At 36.9% G+C, this 21,525-nt stretch overlaps 1 protein-coding gene across 1 annotated transcript in view; it reads left to right on the top strand.

Moving 5' to 3' along the window:
- Positions 1-21,525, top strand: part of ARAP2 (ArfGAP with RhoGAP domain, ankyrin repeat and PH domain 2) — a gene marked incomplete at both ends in the record, with an annotated part of 189,236 nt that overhangs the window by 38,910 nt on the left and 128,801 nt on the right. The window contains 2 exons of the mRNA XM_082838650.1: positions 4,994-5,114; positions 18,078-18,256. Coding sequence (XP_082694776.1) covers positions 4,994-5,114; positions 18,078-18,256 — 300 coding nt within the window. The remainder of the gene's footprint in view (positions 1-4,993; positions 5,115-18,077; positions 18,257-21,525) is intronic.

Here is a 21,525-nt window from a genome sequence, read left to right as displayed (position 1 = left end):
CACATCCTCTTATTTATAGTTTATAATCTAATATTATCTTCTCATTATTTAGTGATTTTTCACTGCCTAATATTGGTGTTATTGGTGGCTCAAATAGAGATTTAGATTCCCTTTCATGTATTGATTGTTCAATGCTACAAGAAAGAAGAGCGTATGCTTTTAGACAGAAAGTAATACACACTGCATGCTACAACACTAAGAATAACAGAAAGTTTAGAGAAGTATTCATTGGTTTCTCTTTGCAGTGATCCCGCTAAAGCATCAGATAGGTTTAAACACACCTTTGACATTTGCAAGATATGGGATGAACATTTTTAAAAGCTAGTTTTCTGCCTTAGCTGTTGTTTCTAGTTTGCTTGTTCATTTGAATCTTGAGACAATTTCTGTAACCATGGGTGGGTAAAATGTAGTCTCTGTATCTGATGCAATCTGACCTCTGGTTTTCTTTAGCACCTGTGCCCTTCTCTGGTTTGCTTGAAATGAGGAAGAAAACTATTCTGTGCCATCAGGCTCTGTTGGTGTTGATATCATTATCATTCAGGAGAGAGAATTTCTAGTGTCTCTGTCCAACCAGACTCACTCTCTTTGTCCTTTAAAAGCTCATCTCAACTGTAGTGAGGAGCTGAGCACCTATCCACCCTGATGCAAAAAAAACGATGCAGCCTTGGTTTTAAATTGAGATAAAAAGTTTGCTAAGATGAATTATTACAAATTCTTTACCTTGACATTAATATTAAAAAAAAATTCAAATTGTTGTTTCCTATGGCATTCCGTTCCTTTAGTACTCAGATGAGTGGTTTCATGTTGGCAAAAAAACCCCAAAACACTAGGATGGGTGTTTCCTAAAAGGAGACGTGGTTTCTGTTGTGACCCTTCTGGCAAAAGGGATGGATTGGTGGACTGGGAAGAGGGGATTTCAAGGCCAGTGAACAGAGAGCATAAGTATGGCCATAGTTTCTATCTCAGCTGGGTATGCAGTTTTTGTGGTCCTGTGCACCAAGGAGTTGTGTCTTCCAGTGTTTAAATGTGCACTTGAGAAGCCTGTGGTTGGGCTTTCAGGAGGTAGTTTGCAGAGTTGCCTGTTCCCCTAGTTTTCGTCTGCTTTCCTCAGTGCTGCTCAATCATGTCTCAGCAAGGCCTTTTCATTGTATTACTGAAAATGGCAACATCCCAACATCCTTGATATCTGGTCACCTGCCAAGAGATCTCACTCACCCCTGTTCTCACTCAGCTGGGGGCAGAACTGCCCTGTGGTCATTTCATTGCCTGAAAGTGGTAGACAAATGGCAAACTTGACCTAGATATCTGTTTATTATAGGCTCAAGGGATGCTTTAGAATTGCTTTCCTTAAGGCAAATTTCACACGCTGAAAAATGCAGTCATTTTGAGCCTAGTGTCATTTAGTTTAGTTTTTTTTTCTTTTCCTGTTTTGTCTTTATTGTGTGTTAGAATGGAAATGTAAAATCAACTCTACAGTGTTAAAAATTTTGAGATTTATCTTAGAATCTCAGAAAAGCTTATAGGTGAGCCATTAGAGAAACTACAACTTCCTGAGGTTAAAGTAGCATAGTATTTCACTTCTTGTACATTTTTATCACTTCTGAGGAATTTATTTTTCTATTACTCTTCCATAAGTACTAACGTTAAACAACATCATTATTGTAGGCATGTTGGTGAGTTGTTATGTTTTTAAGGAATTTTTTTTTTATCTCTTTGAAGAGATCTAGAAGAAGGAAAATCTCCTTTTTAAAATTCCTGTGTCTTTCTCTACAATGCTGCTTCATTTTTTCCTCTACTGAAAAATGGGTTAATGGTAACGTTTTATTCAACATATAGTTAATTATCTCACTGGAGATGTATTTTTGTAAGCTCCTCTAGCTCTTAGGCAAACTACAGTTTGACAGTGGATCACCTGGGGGATAAAGTGTAAATAAATGTTTCTGGATATTCTGGATTTTTCACCGTCTGGACTCAGCCACTACAAACTTACAGCCAGAGGGACTGTATCACTGTCCCCAAAGGTGCTGTGCCCCTTTGAATCTCTCAGGTTGCCTGACAATGGGGAGACATTCTCTCCCTCCTGTCAATTCCTAGAGCACTTCCTGGTCTAATATTGCCATTATAACCCACTTGCATTTATTGGGTTTTCTTTGTTAAGCCAATCATGTCACTTGTTTCTTTGCAGTGACCTTTATCAACAGTATCTTGGTACAACTGTGGAGAACTTGTGTGTCTTTTCCTGTATTTTCACCTCCATGGTTTTGCTCTTCCCTCTGACTCTCATTAGCCATTACCATCCATGAAAATCCTGTGCAAACTTTAAGACCCATCCTGTTCTCCTCCTCCATGAATGTTTCCTTTATTCTCTCCAACTATGACATTTGAACAATAATATGCAGGAAAGGTGAGAGGGAAAACAAGCTGAAAGTAGGGAGGCAAATCAGGAGAGTGTGCAGTAAATCAGGCATTAATTTATCAGGGTGTAGGCTGTATAGGCCAGTGGAGGTGTTTAAAAAAATGAATTTCGAAAAATACTAAAAATGAGCTGTCGGAGTTTGTATAATTGTGATTGATTGGACATAGGATTCATTCATTCAGAAAATAAGCAATACTGATTATGTGAAAGGTAAGGGAGAAAATAGATGTAAGATGCACAGTCAGTTTGGAAAGACTGTACTGATCAGATGATCCCACAGTAAATATAAAGAATTATCATTTAAATTAGAATTAGTAATTGCTATAGAGGAAAGTACAGGTTACTGTTAAATTAGGGTTATCTGGCTGGGTGAGGATGAGGGGCCTGAGAGAAGAGACTGGTCAGAGGGCTTTCTTCAGAGCATATATTCATGCTGAAATAGGAAAGATGTAGAGGCAGTAAGTATGTGAAAATGAGTATGAAAAATGGTTCCTTGCAGAACAGAGTATGTAGAGTCACTGGACTGAGCAGAACCACAATGTATTCATGGAACTTCAGTAAAGCTAATGTGACTAGAAAGAATCAGGAACTGGTAGGGAGCAAGTTGACCATGTAGATGTCAGAAGAGTCCCAGGTTATGTGGGTACAAAAGAGAAGTACAAGTCAAAGGCTACTGTATTGAAGACTGACCAGAAGAATGATATTTTTATGGACAGATATAGAGGAAGGGTATGTTTCCAGGAGGTAATTCAGTTTAAAAGTTTGAGGTGCTTATGGGACAGTTATATGTCCCATTGATGATTCAAAATACGGGAGTGGAGTTGATGGAAATGGACAAGGAAGGAAGGAAGGGACAGATTTTAGAATTCTCCACATAAATTTGGTAGTTGAAATAGTAAGAATGTATTTTTTTTTTCCTTAGGGACAGAAGATAAAACCAAAAACATGGAAAATAAGGAGGAGAAAAAGTTATTTTGTTAGTACTTATTCCTTGACCTCCCTCCCCTTTTTCCAGGAAGTTGCCCCCTCATCTTCCTAAGTCACAGTTCAAGTATCTTACTTGATTTTGGCTGCTTGAGAGGATAAAGGAAAGCCTTCATGGTGTTGTTATTGAAGACGGCATTGAAGAATGGATAGGATTTTGAGGGATACATAAAGGCAGGAATGGGAGTTAGAGTAGAAGAAACTGTCAAATAACTAAGAGGGAATACCATGAGAGTATAGTGTATCTCTTCAACTGGCAGAGGAGAAACTTCCCAGTAGACGGCCATGTTGCTCCCAGTAACTGTCTTTACCCATCTGCTGGAGTTTGCCGCTGGGAGGAATGTGAACTTGACCCTTGTGATCTGCATGGAGTGGTTTAGTGCATTCTTCTCCTAACCAGTTGTTTCAGATACTTGGGACCCGGGTCAAAAGTGATGGTTCCATGGATGATGGAAACGAATTGTAGAAGAAACCCCATGAAGTCGTGTCTAAACTCTTTTGACACTAAGACCTTTCATGATGTGGCCTTGATTTATGTTTTCAGCCTCATCTCTTTTGACTCGACACTGCAGCTCCTCTTACTTCTCTACTTTACACCTCTGTTATTCAGTCTTTCTGGCCAGGATACCCCCTGCCCCCTCACTTATCTATTTGGTTAACTTGAGGTTTCTTAAAGTCAGGTTCAAATGTCACTATTTCTGTGAAAATACCTCTGACCTTCTGTAAGCAGAATTGAGAACTCGCATCTTCGTACTCTTACTTCCCATGTCTTGTACTCTTTTTAAACTTTTTCTCATTTGGTTAGTTGGTTTTTCATTTTGAGGCCACTTGAACATATAAATACTGTTGGAATTTTCTTTCCAACACAGGGCCCAGTAAATGTTACACTCTTAGTAAATAGTTGAAATTATGGGGGCGATGATTATGCCGATTGTTTTAGGAGGGTCCAGGAAAATGCAGACGGAGAAAATTATCAAGAGTCTTAAGAATGACTTTCTTGAGCAAAATTGTAATAGGTATATGCCAATTGCAAAGAGCCGAATCCATGTTTTTTCACTCTTCAGTCACTGGAGAATAAAAAGTGATACAGTGGAGATTAAGATCTTCATTAACAAAGCATTGAGTAATATGGGTTAATTGATACAATCCAACAGTCTGGTTTCTTAGATAATATTCTTGTTCACAATATGTAGCAGCAGTTTTGAATTGGTGTAGTTACAGTACCTGTGATGGCCAGCAGATGCCTGCAAACACCATAAAATCATTTTGACCAGATTGTTTCAAAGAACATACCACTGTTTTTGTAACTATGTATTGCTGGTCTGCTATGTTGTTTGTATGTGAGTCATTGTCTCTTAATTGCAGATGAAGAGAAAAGTGAAAAGACATCTCACTTGGAAGGGGCACTTAATATTTTCCTTTCTGGGGACTTAAGTGTATATAAGGATATATGCTATTTATATGTGATTTTAAAATTTTAGATTGAAATTATGAAAGAGAAGCACTTGTAAATATCTTGCCATTCTATTTCTGATAAAGGGAATTTTATTTTAATGTTTCTTCTTTATGGATCTTTTTCTCTAACCAATACAGGAGAAGTATTCAAAAGGAATAATTCCCCTTTCTGCTATATCTACGGTACGAGTTCAAGGAGACAACAAATTTGAAGTTGTTACAACACAAAGAACTTTTGTTTTTAGAGTAGAAAAAGAAGGTAAGATTCTTTCTTTATCCCTATAAAAAGAGAGACATTAATTTCTGACCAATCATAAGATTTAATAAACCAGTTAAGCTAGAAATGTCAGACAATCTTTAAATATGTTACTTTTAAATTATTTACATTTTATATTAATTTTTGAATGCCATTATATTAAAACATAAACACATTGACAAGTCATTGTTGTTTGTTCACTGTTCTTTCATGCAACAAATATTTAGTGTGAATCTACTAAGTGCCAAGGCCTCTTCTAAATTTGGGGTACATAGCAGTGAAGAAAAGTAGATAAAAATCTCTGCTCTTATGGAGCTCACTTTTAGTTGTTGATAATGCAAAATAGTTATTCAATGTGGAAAAATAATTTTTCTAACAATTAAAACATTGGTTTTATGAAGTTTATGTATGGCCTATTTTTACGATCAAACAGGCATGGCAATCATTTTAAGATAGATTTTGGAGTATCTTTTATATTTCTTGAGTTTTTTTCACCTGTATCATCTGCTGTGGGTCACTTGATGGTGAAAATTGATCTAAAGATGGCACATGGTTTGTGGATGGAGTCTAAACCTTTAAATCTTCTCTGACTGTTTTTTCTGGGGTGGGGGAGATGGGGAAGGGAGAGACAGGCAAATTAAAATTCTCTGTTGTAACTTCGATTGACTCTCAATGTATCAGTACTACTTTTAAATAATGTAAATAAGGCCGTCTTCATTAACTAAAGAATTAGAATTTTAACTTAAAGCATCTTTTATTTTAGTAGAGATGATAACTTGATTTTAAAAAGTACTTCTTGGTACTTAATTATTTGAATAATAGTGGTATGGAAAAATTACTGAATATGTGATATTTGCTAAACGCTTCATTTTCCCAATAGTCTCATGAGGTTTGTAGGTAGTACAGTTATTATCCTATTTTACACGTGTAAGTATTTACCTTTTATAAACTACAACAGTATTAGAAATTATGGGGCAATTTTTTTTTTAATTGCTGGATTCCTAGAACATATGCCAATGCATGGCACATGGAAAGCACTCAATAAATACTGTATGTCACTGAAAAGTTTCCATTATTACTTGGGATAGTCAGTAAATGGATAAGTCCCAACTGCTGCTCACACTGCAGCAAATTTTTTCAAACTGTGAGTCACTCACTGTCAATTTGTGAGATCAGCGTAGTGGTTTCTGATGGTTCCCCCAAAGTCCCACAAAACAAAAACCAAACAAATATAAAATACAGCAGAATAAGGAATATCAAAGTGCACTGCCTACAGTAAGTGTAAGTCTCATAGTGTGAAACGTACCTATGTATATACTGCCCAGGTGTAACGTCAGCAGTGTTTCTCACTTGACTTGCTATTTAAAAACAAATGTCAAGAACTGTAGCCTAGAGCTGGGGTTGGTAAACTGGCCTGTAACCTGAATCTGGCCCACTGCTTGTTTTCATAAGTACAATCTTATTAGACCCCAGCCACTCTCATTCATTTATGTTGCCTTATGGCTGCTTCTGTGCCTTAGTGGCAGTGCTGAGTAGTTGCTGCAGACTGTATGGCCAGGAAAGCCTGGGATATTTGCTCTCTGACCCTTTATAGAAAAGTTTGCCAGCCCCTGTCCTAGAGTATTTGATATTGACATATGTATTATGACTCAAATGCCTGAAATTCAGAAAATTATCCACAGTTGTGATACTCGATATGAGACTCTTTTTTGAAATCACAGTTTCTCTTTTTCTGTATTTTCTTAAAACACATGGCATTGCTCCTCTCGACTGGCTATCAGAATGGTCAGTCCTTATGCTCTGGTCTCCACTGCCCGAGCTGACTGCCTGTTTTTTGAGGTGCTTATCCTCTTCCCGTTGGCTTCTCATAGGGAAATTCACATATGCCACAGAGTCTGCATTTTAGGCTAGACATAATAAAGCTTCGACTTGTGTGAAAATCTGTTTAGCCATATTTACTTGTGGCGGTTACAAATTAAACAGACACATTTTATTTAAAGAAAATGTATCAACCCACACATGTTTAAAAGTTACATGTTTACAATGGACCAGTAAGTCCCTCCCCAGTATATAGTTCATCTTTATGATGTAAACTTAGTATATGGAGGGGGTGGAATCAAGATAGCAGTGTGGGAAGACATGGAGTTAGCATCTCCCCACAACTAGGGCGCCTGCCAGCCGCTGGTGGGGGACCCTGATGCCCAAGGAGATGGGAGGAACCGCCAAGTGAACTGGTAGGATGTGGGGTGAGTGAGGGGGGAGGAGAAGTGGAGGCCAGACAGGATCGGCACCCCTGAGGCTGGGGAGAGCAGGAGAGGCAGGCAGGAGGGGCCTTCCGGGAGGAGCGAGAGAGGAGCCAAGGGCGATCGCCTGGTCCACTTGATCCCGGGGAGACCCACTTCAGACCTAGGGACACATACACACTAAAAGTGAAGGGATGGGAAAAGATATTCAATGCAAATGGAAATCAAAAGAAAGCTGGAGTAGCAATACTCGTGTCCTATAAAACAGACTTTAAAATAAAGACTGTTAGAAGGGATAAGGAAGGACACTACATAATGATCAAAGGATCAATCCAAGAAGAAGATATAACAATTATAAATGTTTGTGCACCCAACATAGGAGCACCTCAATACATAAGGCAAATGCTAACAACCATGAAAGGAGAAATCGACAGTAACACAATAATAGTAGGGGACTTTAACACGCCACTTATACCAATGGGCAGATCATCCAAACAGAAAATAAATAAGGAAACACAAGCTTTAAATGATACAATACACCACATAGATTTAATTGATATTTATAGAAAATTCCACCCAAAAGCAGCAGAATACACTTTCTTCTCAAGTGCACATGGAACAGTCTCCAGGATAGATCACATCTTGTGTCACAAATAAAGCCTTGGAAAATTTAAGAAAATTGAAATTGTATCAAGCATCTTTTCTGACCACGCTATGAGACTGGAGATCAATTACAGGAAAAAAACTAAAAAACATAAATACGTGGAGGCTAAACAGTGCACTACTAAATAATGAAGAGATCACTGAAGAAATCAAAGAAGAAGTTAAAAAATACATAGGGGGCTTCCCTGGTGGCGCAGTGGTTGAGAGTCTGCCTGCCGATGCAGGGGACATGGGTTCGTGCCCCGGTCCGGGAAGATCCCACATGCCACGGAGCGGCTGGGTCTGTGAGCCATGGCCACTGAGCCTGTGCATCCAGAGCCTGTGCTCCGCAGCGGGAGAGGTCACAACAGTGAGAGGCCCACATACCGCAAAAAAACAAACAAAAAAGAACATAGGAACAAATGACAATGAAAATACAACAACCCAAAACCTATGGTATGCAGCAAAAGCAGTTCTAAGAGGGAAGTTTATAGCAATTCAATCTAACCTGAAGAAAGAAGAAAAATCTCAAATAAACAATCTAACCCTTAAAACAGCTAGAGAAAAAAGAACAAAGAAAACCCAAAGTCAGTAGAAGGAAAGAAATCATGAAGATCAGAGCAGAAATAAATGAAATAGAAATGAAGAAAACAAGAGCAAAGATCAATAAAACTAAAAGCTGGTTCTTTGAGAAGATAAATGAAATTAATAAACCCTTGCACAGACTCATCAAGAAAAAATAGGAGAGGACACAAATCAATAAAATTAGAAATGAAAAAGGAGAAATCACAACTGACACTGCAGAAATACAAAGGATTATAAGAGAATACTGCAAACAACTACATGGCAATAAAATGGACAACCGTGAAGAAACGGACAAATTCTTAGAAAGGTACAATTTTCCAAGACCGAACCAGAAAGAATTAGAAAATATAAACAGACCTATCACAATGAAAGTGAAACCGTAATTAAAAATCTTCCAACAAACAAAAGTCCAGGACCAGAGGGCTTCACAGGCGAATTCTATGAAACATTTAGAGAACAACTAACACCAGTCCTTCTCAAACTCTTCCAAAAAATTGCAGAGGGAGAAACAATCCCAAATTCATTCTACGAAGCCACCATCACCCTGATACAAAACCAGAAAAAGGTCTCACAAAAAAAGAAAATTATAGACCAATATCACTGATGAACATAGATGCAAAAATCCTGAACAAAATACTAGCAAACAGAATCCAACAGTACATTAAAAGGATCATACACCATGATCAAGTGGGATTTATCCCAGGGATGCAAGCATTCTTCAATATATGCAAATCAAACATTGTGATACACCACATTAACAAATTAAGGAATAAATACCATATGATCATCCCAATAGATGCAGAAAAAGCTTCTGACAAAATTCAATACCCATTTATGATGGATGAAAACTCTCCAGAAAATGGGCATAGAGGGAACCTACCTCCACATAATAAAGACCATATATGACAAACCCATAGCAAGCAACATACACAGTGGTGAAAAACTGAAAACATTTCCACTAAGGTCAGGAAAAGGACAAGGATGTCCACTCTCGCCACTCTTATTCAACATAGTTTTGGAAGTCCTAGCCACGACAATCAGAGAAGAAAAAGAAATAAAAGGAATACAAATTGGAAAAGAAAACTATCACTGTTTGCAGATGACATGATACTATACATAGAAAATCCTAAAGATGCCACCAGAAAACTACTCTAACTAATCAATGAATTTGGTAAGGTTGCAGGATATAAAATTAATGCACAGAAATCTCTGTCATTCCTCTACACCAACAATGAAAAATCAGAAAGAGAAATCAAGGACACACTCCTGTTTACCACTGCAACAAAAAGAAAAAAATACCTAGGAATAAACCTCCCTAAGGAGACAAAAGTCTTGTACTCAGAAAATTATAAAATACTGATGAAAGAAATCAAAGATGACATAAACAGATGAAGAAATATACCATGTTCTTGGATTGGAAGAATCAATATTGTGAAATGACTATACTACCCAAAGCAATCTACAGATTCAATACAATCCCTGTCAAACTACCAATGGCATTCTTCACAGAATTAGAACAAAAAATTTTGCAATTCATATGGAAACACAAAAGACCCCGAATAACCAAAGCAATCCTGAAAAAGAAAAATGGAGTTGGAGGAATCAGGCTCCCCAACTTCAAACTGCACCTCAAAGCTACAGTAATCCAGACAGTATGGTACTGGCACAAAAACAGAAATATAGATCAATGGTACAGGATAGACTGCCCAGAGATAAATCCACGCACATATTGTCACCAAATTTACAACAAAGGAGGATAGAACATACAGTGGAGAAAAGACAGCCTCTTCAATAAGTGGTGCTGGGAAAACTGGACAGCTACATGTAAAAGAATGAAATTAGAACACTACCTAACACCATACACAAAAATAAACTCCAAGTGTATTAAAGACCTAAATATAAGACCAGACACTATAAAAGTCTTAGAGGAAAACATAGGAAAAACACTCTTTGACATAAACCACAGCAAGATCTTTTTTTACCCACCTCCTAGAGAAATGGAAATAAAAACAAAAGTAAACAAATGGGACCTAATTAAACTTAAAAGCTTTTGCACAGCAAAGAAACCATAAACAAGACAAAAAGGCACCCCTCAGAATTTGAGAAACTATTTGCAAACGAATCAACAGACAAAGGATTAATCTCCAAAATATACAAATAGCTCATGGAGCTCAATAGCAAAAGAACAAACAATCCAGTTAAAAAATGGGCAGAAGACCTAAAGACATTTCACCAAGGAAGACATACAGATGGCCAAGAGGCACATGAAAAGATGCTCAACATCACTAATTATTCGAGAAATGCAAATCAAAACTACAATGAGGTATCACCTCATGCTGGTGAGAATGGCCATCATCAGAAAATCTAGAAACAATAAATACTAGAAAGGGTGTGTTGGAAAGGAAACCCTCCTGCACTGTTGGTGGAAATGTAAATTGATGCAACCACCATGGAAAACAGTATGGAGTTTCCTTAAAAAACTAAAAATAGAACTACCATATGACCCAGTAATCCCACTACTAGGCATATGCCCTGAGAAAACCATAATTCAAAAAGAGACACATACCACAGTGTTCATTGCAGCACTATTTACAATAGCCAGGATGTGGAAGCAACCTAAATGTCCACTGACAGATGAATGGATAAGGAAGATGTGGCACATATATACAATGGAATATTACTCAGCCATAAAAAGAAATGAAATTGAGTTATTTGTAGTGAGGTGGAAGTACCTACAGTCTGTCATACAGAGTGAAGTAAGTCAGAAAGAGAACAACAAATACCATATGCTAACACATATATATGGAATCTATGAAAAAAAATGGTACTGATGAACCTAGTTGCAGGGAAGGAATAAAGAGGTAGACATAGAGAATGGACTTGATGACATGGGATGGGAGGGTGAAGCTGGGGCGAAGTGAGAGTAGCATCAACATATATACACTACTGAATGTAAAATAGTTGGCTGGTGGGAAGCAGAAGCATAGCGCAGGGAGGTCGGGTCAGTGCTTTGCGGTGACCTAGAGGGGTGGGATAGGGAGGATAAGAGGGAGGCTCAAGTGGGAGGAGATACGGGGACATATGTATGCATATGGCTGATTCACTTTGGTGTACAACAGAAACTAACACAGTATTGTGAAGCAATTATACTCCAATAAAGATCTATTAAACAAAAAAAAACTTTATGAACCTTAGTATGAATTATTGTTTGTTAAATAAGTATTAGGTGTTTAATTTTTGAAACCATGAAAATACTGCTTCAGTGAAAACTGAGACTGTCAACATAGAATTAATGAATATGCTGTTTTCATTGAAAGTCATTTTTACATAGTAACAACTCACATTTTTAAAGATAAGTGTATAAGGGTGTGTGTGTGTGTATGTATGTGTATATGTGTATATATGTAAATGGCACATGTGTCTATATATTTGGTATGGAACCTTCAACAAGATACTATATGTATTTTATTAAGGTTTTTTTTATTCCTCCTTCTATGTATACAAATGGTTGATTATTTTTTATTTGGTGGACACTGAGAAATCAACCATAGTGGCTTATGAAAAACTTGACTTAATGAACTTTAAGCCTAATTAAACTTTGCTTCAATCTAATCAAGAAGCAAAATCAAAGTTTAGAGCAGAAGGGGGCAGTAGTTTGACATCGTAACAGACGAATTCTTCATTTTTGGTGAAAAGTATCTGAGTGACCTAAATACACAGCTCCCTTTGTCTCCCTTAAAACCAGTGTCAAGATTTCAAAAATGCTGCATTGCCCACTGGTGTTGCTAAGAGAGGATTACAATTTGGCATCTTTTCCCCACAAATTTTCTAAGGCTTCAATTCCCCTGGATTTCCTTGTGAAAATATTGTCATTTTCTTACTTGAAAGTTAATTTTATTGAAATAATAACATCTTTAAAATTCTCTTCCTCAACTAGAAAATTTAATCTGATTCCTTTTGTCCCCAAGCAGAATTGCTAGAATTGCTCAGAGGGTTAATCCTTCTGGGGTTAACAGCTAATCCTTCAGTTAGTCTGTATGCCCTTGGCACCTGTAGTCACACAGGTGTTGTGTTACTTTAAAAAACAGGTGATATCACATTTTCAGTGGGCAGTTCTCATAGTTAGAAGGCTTACGAATTCTGAGTGGTCCAAAAATAAACTCAAAATGGCTTAAAGACTTAAACATAAGGCATGACACCATAAAACTCCTAGAAGAGAACATAAGCAAAACATTCTCTGACATAAATTGTACCAATGTTTTCTTAGGTCAGTCTCCCAAGGCAATAGAAATAAAAACAAAAATAAGCAAATGGCACCTAATCAAACCTGCAAGCATGGCAAAGGAAACCATAAAACAAACAAAGAAACAAACCAAACCAAACCAAAAAAAACCCCTACAGAACGGGAGAAAATATTTGCAAATGATGTGACCAACAAAGGCTTAATCTCCAAAATACACAAACAGCCGATACAACTCAACAACAAAAAACAAACAACCCGTTCAAAAAAAGACCTTAATAGACATTTTTCCAAAGAAGACATACAGATGGCCAGTAGGCACATGAAAAGATGTTCAACGTCACTAATTATTAGAGAAATGCAAGTCAAAACTATAATGAGGTACACCTCACATTGGCCAGAATGGCCATCATTAAAAAGTCTATAGATAACAAGTGCTGGAGAGGGTGTGGAGAAAAGGGTACCCTTCTACACTGTTGGTGGGAATGTAAGTTGGTGTAGACAGTATGTAAAACAGTATGGAGGTTCCTCAGAAAAGTAAAAATAGAATTACCACATGATCCAACAATCCCACTCCTGGGCATATACCTGGACAAAACTATAACTCAGAAAGATACATGCACCCCAATGTTCATAGCAGCACTATTCACAATGGCCAAAACATGGAAACAACCTAAATGTCTATCAACCAATGAATGCATAAAAAGATGTGGTACAGATATACAATGGAATACTACTCAGCCATAAAAAAGAACAAAATAATGCCATTTGCAGCAACATGAATGCAACTAGAGATTATCATACTAAGTGAAGTAAGTCAGAAAGAGAAAGACAAATACCATATATCACTTATATGTGGAATTTAAAGTATGGCACAAGTGAACCTATCTACAAAACAGAAGAGTAGCTCCCGCTCACCCCAACTAGAGAAAGCCCGCGCACAGCAAGGAAGACCCAACGCAGCCGAAGATAAATAAATAAAATAAATAAACTTATTTTAAAAAAAAAAGGAGCAAGGCATGGAACATTTGCTATCTGGAGGAAGAGCCAGGGGAGTTGAAAGTTCTCTGTTGTGTACTTTCATTGCCTATCATAATTTAATAGGCCACAAACTTTGGCGTCATCATCGAATCTTTTTTCCTACCTCGGTCCCATCCAGGCCATCAGCAAATCTTACCAGTCTGATTTTGGAAATATGTTGGGGTTCTGACCAATTGTCAGCACCTCCACCACCGTCACTCTCCTACAAGCCACCATGTCTATCTTGATGATTGTCACAACCTCCCTTGATCGACTGCAGGCATATTTTCAGTATGGTTGTCAGAGTGATCCTTCAACAAGCAAGTCAGGTCCTGTCAGTTTATTTCAGATGCTCTGTCATGTTTCCAGCTCACTGAGAGTAAAGTACTGTGATTTCCAGAGTCCATGCATGATCTGACCCTGGTCTCTCTGTCCTTGTTTCCTTCTGTGCTCTACCTCATTCACTGCCTTGCAGCTACAGGGGTCTCTTGTCCCGCGAGCATGCCAAATCTGCTGTTGCCTTGGCCTTGGCACTTTCTGCTTTCTGTATCCTGGAAGGCTCTTCCTCCAGTCCTCCTCCTAACTTGCTCCATCACTTCCACTTCCTTTAGGCTTTTGCTTAGCCACCACCTTCTTTCTGAGCCTTTTTCTATTACCCTATATAAAATAGCACTTTCTGTACCCCTCATCCTGTGCTTTATTTTATCCCATTGCACTTGTCGCCATGTAATATATGTCTACATTTTATTGCCTTCCTCCTTTCACAAGAGTGTAAGTTTCTGGAGAGTAAGGCTGGTATTCAGGATAGGGCTTAGAGCATAGGCACTCAGTAGACATTTGTATGAATGAATCATCAATTTCAAGAACAACACTGGTGTGTAATAATTCCTTCTCTAATATTGATCATGGGTTACACTGAGGAATCTTTAGTTAGATTATATTATATCAAAAGTTAAGAGTACATCCAAACTTTGTTAGATTCTTTTATTAATGTTTTACATGGCACTTGTGTAGCAACCCCTCATATAATCAGTCCTTTTTTACTAATGAATATGCCTAGTGCTAAACCAGTAGTCCAGAGGATGTTAAGTCTCTCCTGTTCATTTTTTTAACCTCTTTTTTTTTTGATTTGTACACTCTGAGTTGGCATTCCTGAAAACCTTAAGAAATAATTTGAGGTTTGAGGGGATTGCTAACTCCTTTTTTTCTTTTTCCAACCTGGAATACTCTACTCTGAGCAAAGATATATCAACATCAGAGTATATTCTCAGAGGGAGTAGTGCTTAGCACAGTGCTAAGATCAAAATAGATGCTCAATAAACACTTGTTATTGGAAAGAATAAAAGTATCTTGGTGTGAAGAGCAGGCAAAAGCCAGCTTAGTATCCAGCTTTGCCTTTGCCCAAGGGGAAATCATTATTTGTTTTGGAATATTGTGACTTGTCAGAGCATGTTCCCCATGTTCAAGTATGCACACTTTGCAAAGCCAAATACCAATGACACCTGTAATCTCTTTCATTGTGTTTGAATTGTCTGTATCACTGTTTATCTCCATTGGCATGGGTAATTAAATATAAACTGAATGTTACTATTCAATTCTGTTCTTCTTCATGACTGTGTACTTCCTATTAGTAAATGAGGCCCTCAGGAGCTAGAGAATTCTTCTAGGCTATAAGGGCACCATTTGTTGAGATACAGCCATAATATACTTAAGTCCAACAGTTAATGCAATAGCCAGTTTCAAATTGTTTCCTGACAAAGAAACCACAATCACTTTGGCCCCGTTCATTAAATTATGACCTGCATTTCAAAGTCAGTGATTTATATGGATTAACATAAACAAACAGAAAACATTATATACCATTTACTTGGCAGGAATATCTTGTGTGGACTTAATGATCACAAGTAATCACCAAGTAGAGTGGAAGGTCTTTTGCTGTTACTGAAAATGTAATAAATTATTACAGTGCAGTCTGTGTAGATGTAAAATGTAGAGTAGCTACTGTGTATTGACATAGGCTTAGTTACCTGAATATTTTCATGTCTTTTACTTTATAATAATGCTGGGGAAACTTGGTATATAGGAACAAACACTGTTATTGAGGATTATGTAATACCTGCAATAAAATATTGTTGAATGAGTTTTTAATAAATACTTTGGCCTTGGTCATTAAAGACACAACTAGCTGGTTTTAGTAGTTCTGAAGGTGAGAAAGAATGAAGATACTTTAAAAATTAAGACTTACATTGTAAAATAACTCTGGATCCATGCTGGAATGTAAGCAAGTCTAATATGGAGACTTACTTCAATCCACAATGACATCACCTCTAAACCAGACCTGTCTTAGAAGGATCTGAGATACTAGGCAATTTCCCAAGCTTGGGTCCTACTTACTCTTTCCTTCTCAAAAAAGTTTCCTACCTGGAATTTAGCCTGTTTTGTTTTTTTTCCTTTTTACCTTAATAATCACTTTTCCATTTGTTTTTTGCTGGCCCATTTTCTAGCCTCCTAGAATCAGTTATACCTCAGGTGTATACCATTTCTTCTCCTTTTACATTAAACATTTATCCACTGTCATGAGTCTTCCCTTATATAGGTTACCTTCATTCACATATTGCTATCAGTCTGCCTGGATGCTCATGCCAGGGAGCTAAAAACCTCAGGTGGTTCTGTTAATACAACCTTCTACCTTCTTTGGTTGACTCATGATACCCAGCTACCTTTTATTCTGAGTAATTTATTCATTTTTTGGTGAACATGTGTCAAACATATTCAAAACCACGGCTATTTTTTACTCTCCTTAATATCTTGACTCTCCATATGTTTCCCTTTTCATTGTATACTTTAAGACTCTATTGCCTTATTCCTGACCTCCAAGCTTCCAGTTTGGTCTGTCATCTTAATCATGTCCATTTCTTGCCAAGAATTTTGAAATGGTTTTCTTCTGCCTCCATAATAAAGACTAAATTCCTCTCCTAGGCACTGTAGGATCTCCAGCCCTATTTCCCATTATTTCTTTGTGAGTTCAGAATTATAAATATGCTCATTCATAAATTAGTCCCTGAGCAGATGTTTGTTGTTTCCGCCTTTGGTCTTGTGCTTAGAATTCTGTTTTGCTCATCCTCCTCCCAAAACTCTAGTTTTGTCTTTTAAATTGCTCCACATCCTCAAGAGCTTGCACAAATATCCTTTTTTTTTTTTCATAGTGCCGAGGACAATTGTCTGAGAATTAAAACATTTGATTCTCCTAATTTTAATACTCACGTGCTATATGACCTTCAGCAAATCACTTACCTCCATTGAATTGACTCATACATTATTTGATACCTCTTGCATGACATTTGTAGTATTCTGTGTTCCATTATGTGTTCATATCAAACTTGACTTATAGCTTTGATTGCTCTTTGGGGACTGGATTGAATTCCTATGCCTGTAACACAATGTGTTGTACATAGTTGAAGATCACTTTGTGGAAAGAGTGAGAGAACTAAGTTTTAATTCAACAGATGAAGATGCTATTGTTAGTGAATGGAATGGGTGAGTGAATATCAAGGCAAGCACACTCTTGAGTAGATTCCAAGTGCCTGTTAAAAAGTAAGCTTTTCTGGATATTTTAGTAACTACATTGCTGGGTACAATCTGTTACCTGTTCAGTAGCCATATTACTTTCTTATATTAAAAGAGACAATCCAATCTCATGAATAATCTAACAGAATGCTACTTAGACGTTAACATGGATACACATCATCTGGAGGTCTTCTTAAATTGAAGATTCTGATTCATCAAGTCTGGAGGGGGGTCTAGGATCTTGCATTTCTATTTAGCTGCCAGTTGAAGCCAGTGATATTGGTTACAGGACATCTGAGTACAGTCGGCCCTCCATATCCTTGATTTCCACATCTGAGGACATTTTTGATCCCTGGTTGGTGGAACCCTCATTGATGAACCTGAGAATGCAGAGGGCTGACTGACTGTAAGGGGCTTCAGCATCTACAGAGTTTGGTACCCGCTGTGGGTCCTGGGACCAATCTCCTGTGGATACCAAGGAATGACTAATAAGTGTTATTTATTTTCCCTAACAAAATTGGGCCATTTGCCCTGCCAACAGTAGCAGTTAGATTGTGGTTCTGGGAAAGAATCTGTAAATGATCTGTTCCAGAGAAAGTCAATCTCTTTCCACATTTGTATGTGTTTATAACTTACTAAACATATGTATTTTCTCCTGTCTATTTTCAGAGGAGAGAAATGACTGGATCAGCATCCTGTTAAATGCACTGAAGTTACAGGCCCTTTCCTCGCAGTCTCAAGGAGCTGTTGCACCTGAGAAATGTGGATATCTTGAACTGAGAGGCTATAAAGCTAAAATTTTTACTGTGTTAAGTGGAAACAGTGTGTGGCTTTGCAAAAATGAACAGGTGAGCTATGTTACAGTGATGGCAAATTGTGGTTCCTTACATTACAAACATGACAAAGCTACATTAACAACAGTGCTTTGTTTTGTTAGACTTATTCATGTTTTACTGATAGAGTTTTGCTTTTGCCTTCTGTACTCCACTAAATATAACAAAGAGTTGCTCTGTTGAATTTTCTCAGTTCCACCAGAATCAGGAAGGTAATCTACATCAAATTTGAGACTGGACATCACCCTTTGAAGGAACTGAGGAAATAGAATCATGAAAATTAATTTTTGAAAAGTATTCTTAGCTGAAGTAACATTACAAAACCACATGAGAGAATAATTAAGAACCAATTAACCATTACAGCCGTTGTTGAATAGACCTCGTTCTGCGCCTGTTGTTATTTCTTTTGTTTTGTGACAGAAAATTATAGAGTAGGCACAGGTAACATATTTTCTTCAGTTTACAGGATTTGGGTTTTTTTTTTTTTTTTGGTTTGGTTTTTGTCGGTTTTTTTGGAGTAGATACGTTGCTTGCCGAGGAGATAATTGACAAGAGACAAGTGATTGATATACACACATTCACACGCATGCATACACACACGTATCACATATATAAATAAGATAGATTGTTGGGATATTAAATTTGTTAACATCAAAGGACTCAGTAGAGAATTTAAATGTTTTGAGGAGACTGATGTTAGTTTTAACAAATTCTGTTAATTTCATTTGATTCTGTAGACTTCTTTTTCTCTAACATACCTGGTTTTTAATATGTATAAGAAAATTATTTTCTTACACCTTTTTAGGAATGAATTTTTAATCTTTCAGCCTAGAATGTATTAGATACTTAGTCATTATTTGTGGAATTAAGCAGTGTGTTTTGGATATCCAATCTAACATGAACTTATTTTGTGATAAATTATCATGGGTTACGATAAAGTGAAATATAAATGCTGATATTTTTCATAATAGAAGATAGAGATAGCAACTCAAAACAAACAGTAGTTTCAAAAAAATTAACTATAGATCTTTATCCAAGGCATCCTCTGAACTTCAGTGTGGATTTATTAATTACATTTTTAAGGATAAGATTTCTTAGCCAATTAACTGTGGAAGGCATCATTGAGCACTGTTGGCATATTAATAACATGGAGAGTTAGCATAGTCCTCAAGAAGGGTGGTGATGTACAGCTTAATAATGTGTATGAATTGAATATGAACATTTTCAGTCTGTGAAGATGCTTAAAACTTAAAAAAAATTGGAATAAGGTTAAAAATGCAAAATTTGCATGCATCAGAATAGAAGTTACTCTGCCAAATTAATTGAGGTATTCATTTTTTACTTGCACAGACCTGGTGGACTTCCAATTACTAGTTTCATTATTAACGTTAGCTAGATTATCTGGGTTTATGTTATCCTCTAAAAGTATATATTTTTAAAGTTTTGTTAATACTTTCTGGTTAGCAAAAAATTATAAGAAACTCTTGCTTTAATAATAATTGAGCTTGAAGAGCATAATAATGACTACCATATGTTGGGTACCAGGTACTGTGCTAATTAATTTATAAACATTCCCTTTTAATCTTCCCCACAAAGGTAGGAGGAAGATATTCTTATCCATGTTTTATAGATGAGAAGAATGACAATTAAGTAACTTGTTTAAGGATTACAGTTCATCATGCAGAGTTTAATTTAAAACAAGAACTTTATAACTCTAAGCCTAGCTTCTTAGCCACTATATCAAAGTGTCTTTTTAAAGTGTATGTTGAAAAGAAAATTTCTGGCTTGTGACCTTTTAGAAATAGACTAAGAATTCTTTCCTTGAATAACTTAGTTGCCTAGGAGGTTCAGAGTGTGCATTCAGTAAACATTGTATACCATGTCAGACACTCTAAAAATGATGTGTTTACTGAGGAGAACACGTCTTACCTTCCAGGAGGAAAAGTCAGACAAGTCAGCATTTATGGTGGATGGTGAGCTCAGTACTTTATTAGACTTGTGCAGAAGTTACAGAGAAGGGCAAAAAGGGCATCTAGTGAAGTCTGGGAATTAGAAACACTTCCATATACAACTAATCAATATTATCTCCTTAAAAATTAAAGCATTTATGCTGGACCCCTCCTCATCTTTTGAGAAGTAAACCTATTTTTGATGAATGTATATTTCAAGTCTGTTTTTAATGCTTTAACATGCCCATATGTGCGCCTTCAAAAAGTGCACACCATTGTTTGTATATGCGGTCTTAAAAATAATTGCATCGTATTATATAGAGCCAGGTCTTAAGGCACTTGGTCTTGAGTCAAGTCTTACAGAATTAATTAGTTGGCTCAAGACCAGATGGATAAATTAAGGAAGGCCCTTCATGTTTAGGCCCTGACATACCATTCCAGTTTCATCTATTTTTACATCCTGGTATATGTCTTTCTCTCCAGAGGAAAGTTGCTCGTGGGTTTTCTTACGTGGTTGAGCAGACTGTGGAAAGAACTTGGGTGACAGGCTAAATAAGGAGTCCTTCTGAATGCAGAGGGCTTTAATCTAGTGTTTTAGGAAAAGTACTAAAAGATAGTAAAATAGTTAGATGTCCCTTCTAAAAGCTTTATACACACAACACATGAAGTAATCTTACGTTTTTTTTAAATGATAGAAAAAAAACTAATCGTAAAAATGTAAGAGATGTTAGATTTGAATCTCTGTATCTTAATTTGTATTACATCTAATTTAAGTCCAAGAATCAAAGCTTAGTTTAAAAAAAATTAAAATAGTGATTTTTATCACCCACATAACTTACAGTATAAATAAAATAAAACTGACCTACATCCCCCTCACATATGAACTATTTTCATTTTTCTTGCCTCTATTTATACATAGTTTTACTAGTTTACTTTGGAACTTTCTCCAGAGGAAGTAAACAAACAGTGGATAGAGGTGGAAGGGTAGCTGCTACAGAATGTGTTGAAGAGTTATTAAAATGGAAGATTGGAAGCTTATTTAGAGCAAAGAAGATTGGACTGGGCTGTAGCCGTTCTGGGTTTTCATTCTTGCTCTGCTACTGATTGGCTCAGATAATTAAGCTAATCTCTTCCAGTTTGAATGGCATCATGTGAAGAAGAGAGTTGGATTACTATCTCTAAGGCCATTATTTAAGTTGCATGTTAAAATTCCAGATATCTGGGCTCATTCCAGACCCATTGACTTATTTCTGGGGACAGGGGTTTGAATCTGTATTCCTATAAAGCATCCCAGTTGACTCAGTGACTGCTGATGCAAAAACCACACACAGTAAA

Source organism: Leucopleurus acutus (genome assembly GCF_964270905.1).
Source record: "Leucopleurus acutus genome assembly, chromosome: 4".
NCBI lineage: Eukaryota > Metazoa > Chordata > Mammalia > Artiodactyla > Delphinidae > Leucopleurus > Leucopleurus acutus.
This window is presented reverse-complemented; position numbering and strand designations above follow the sequence as displayed.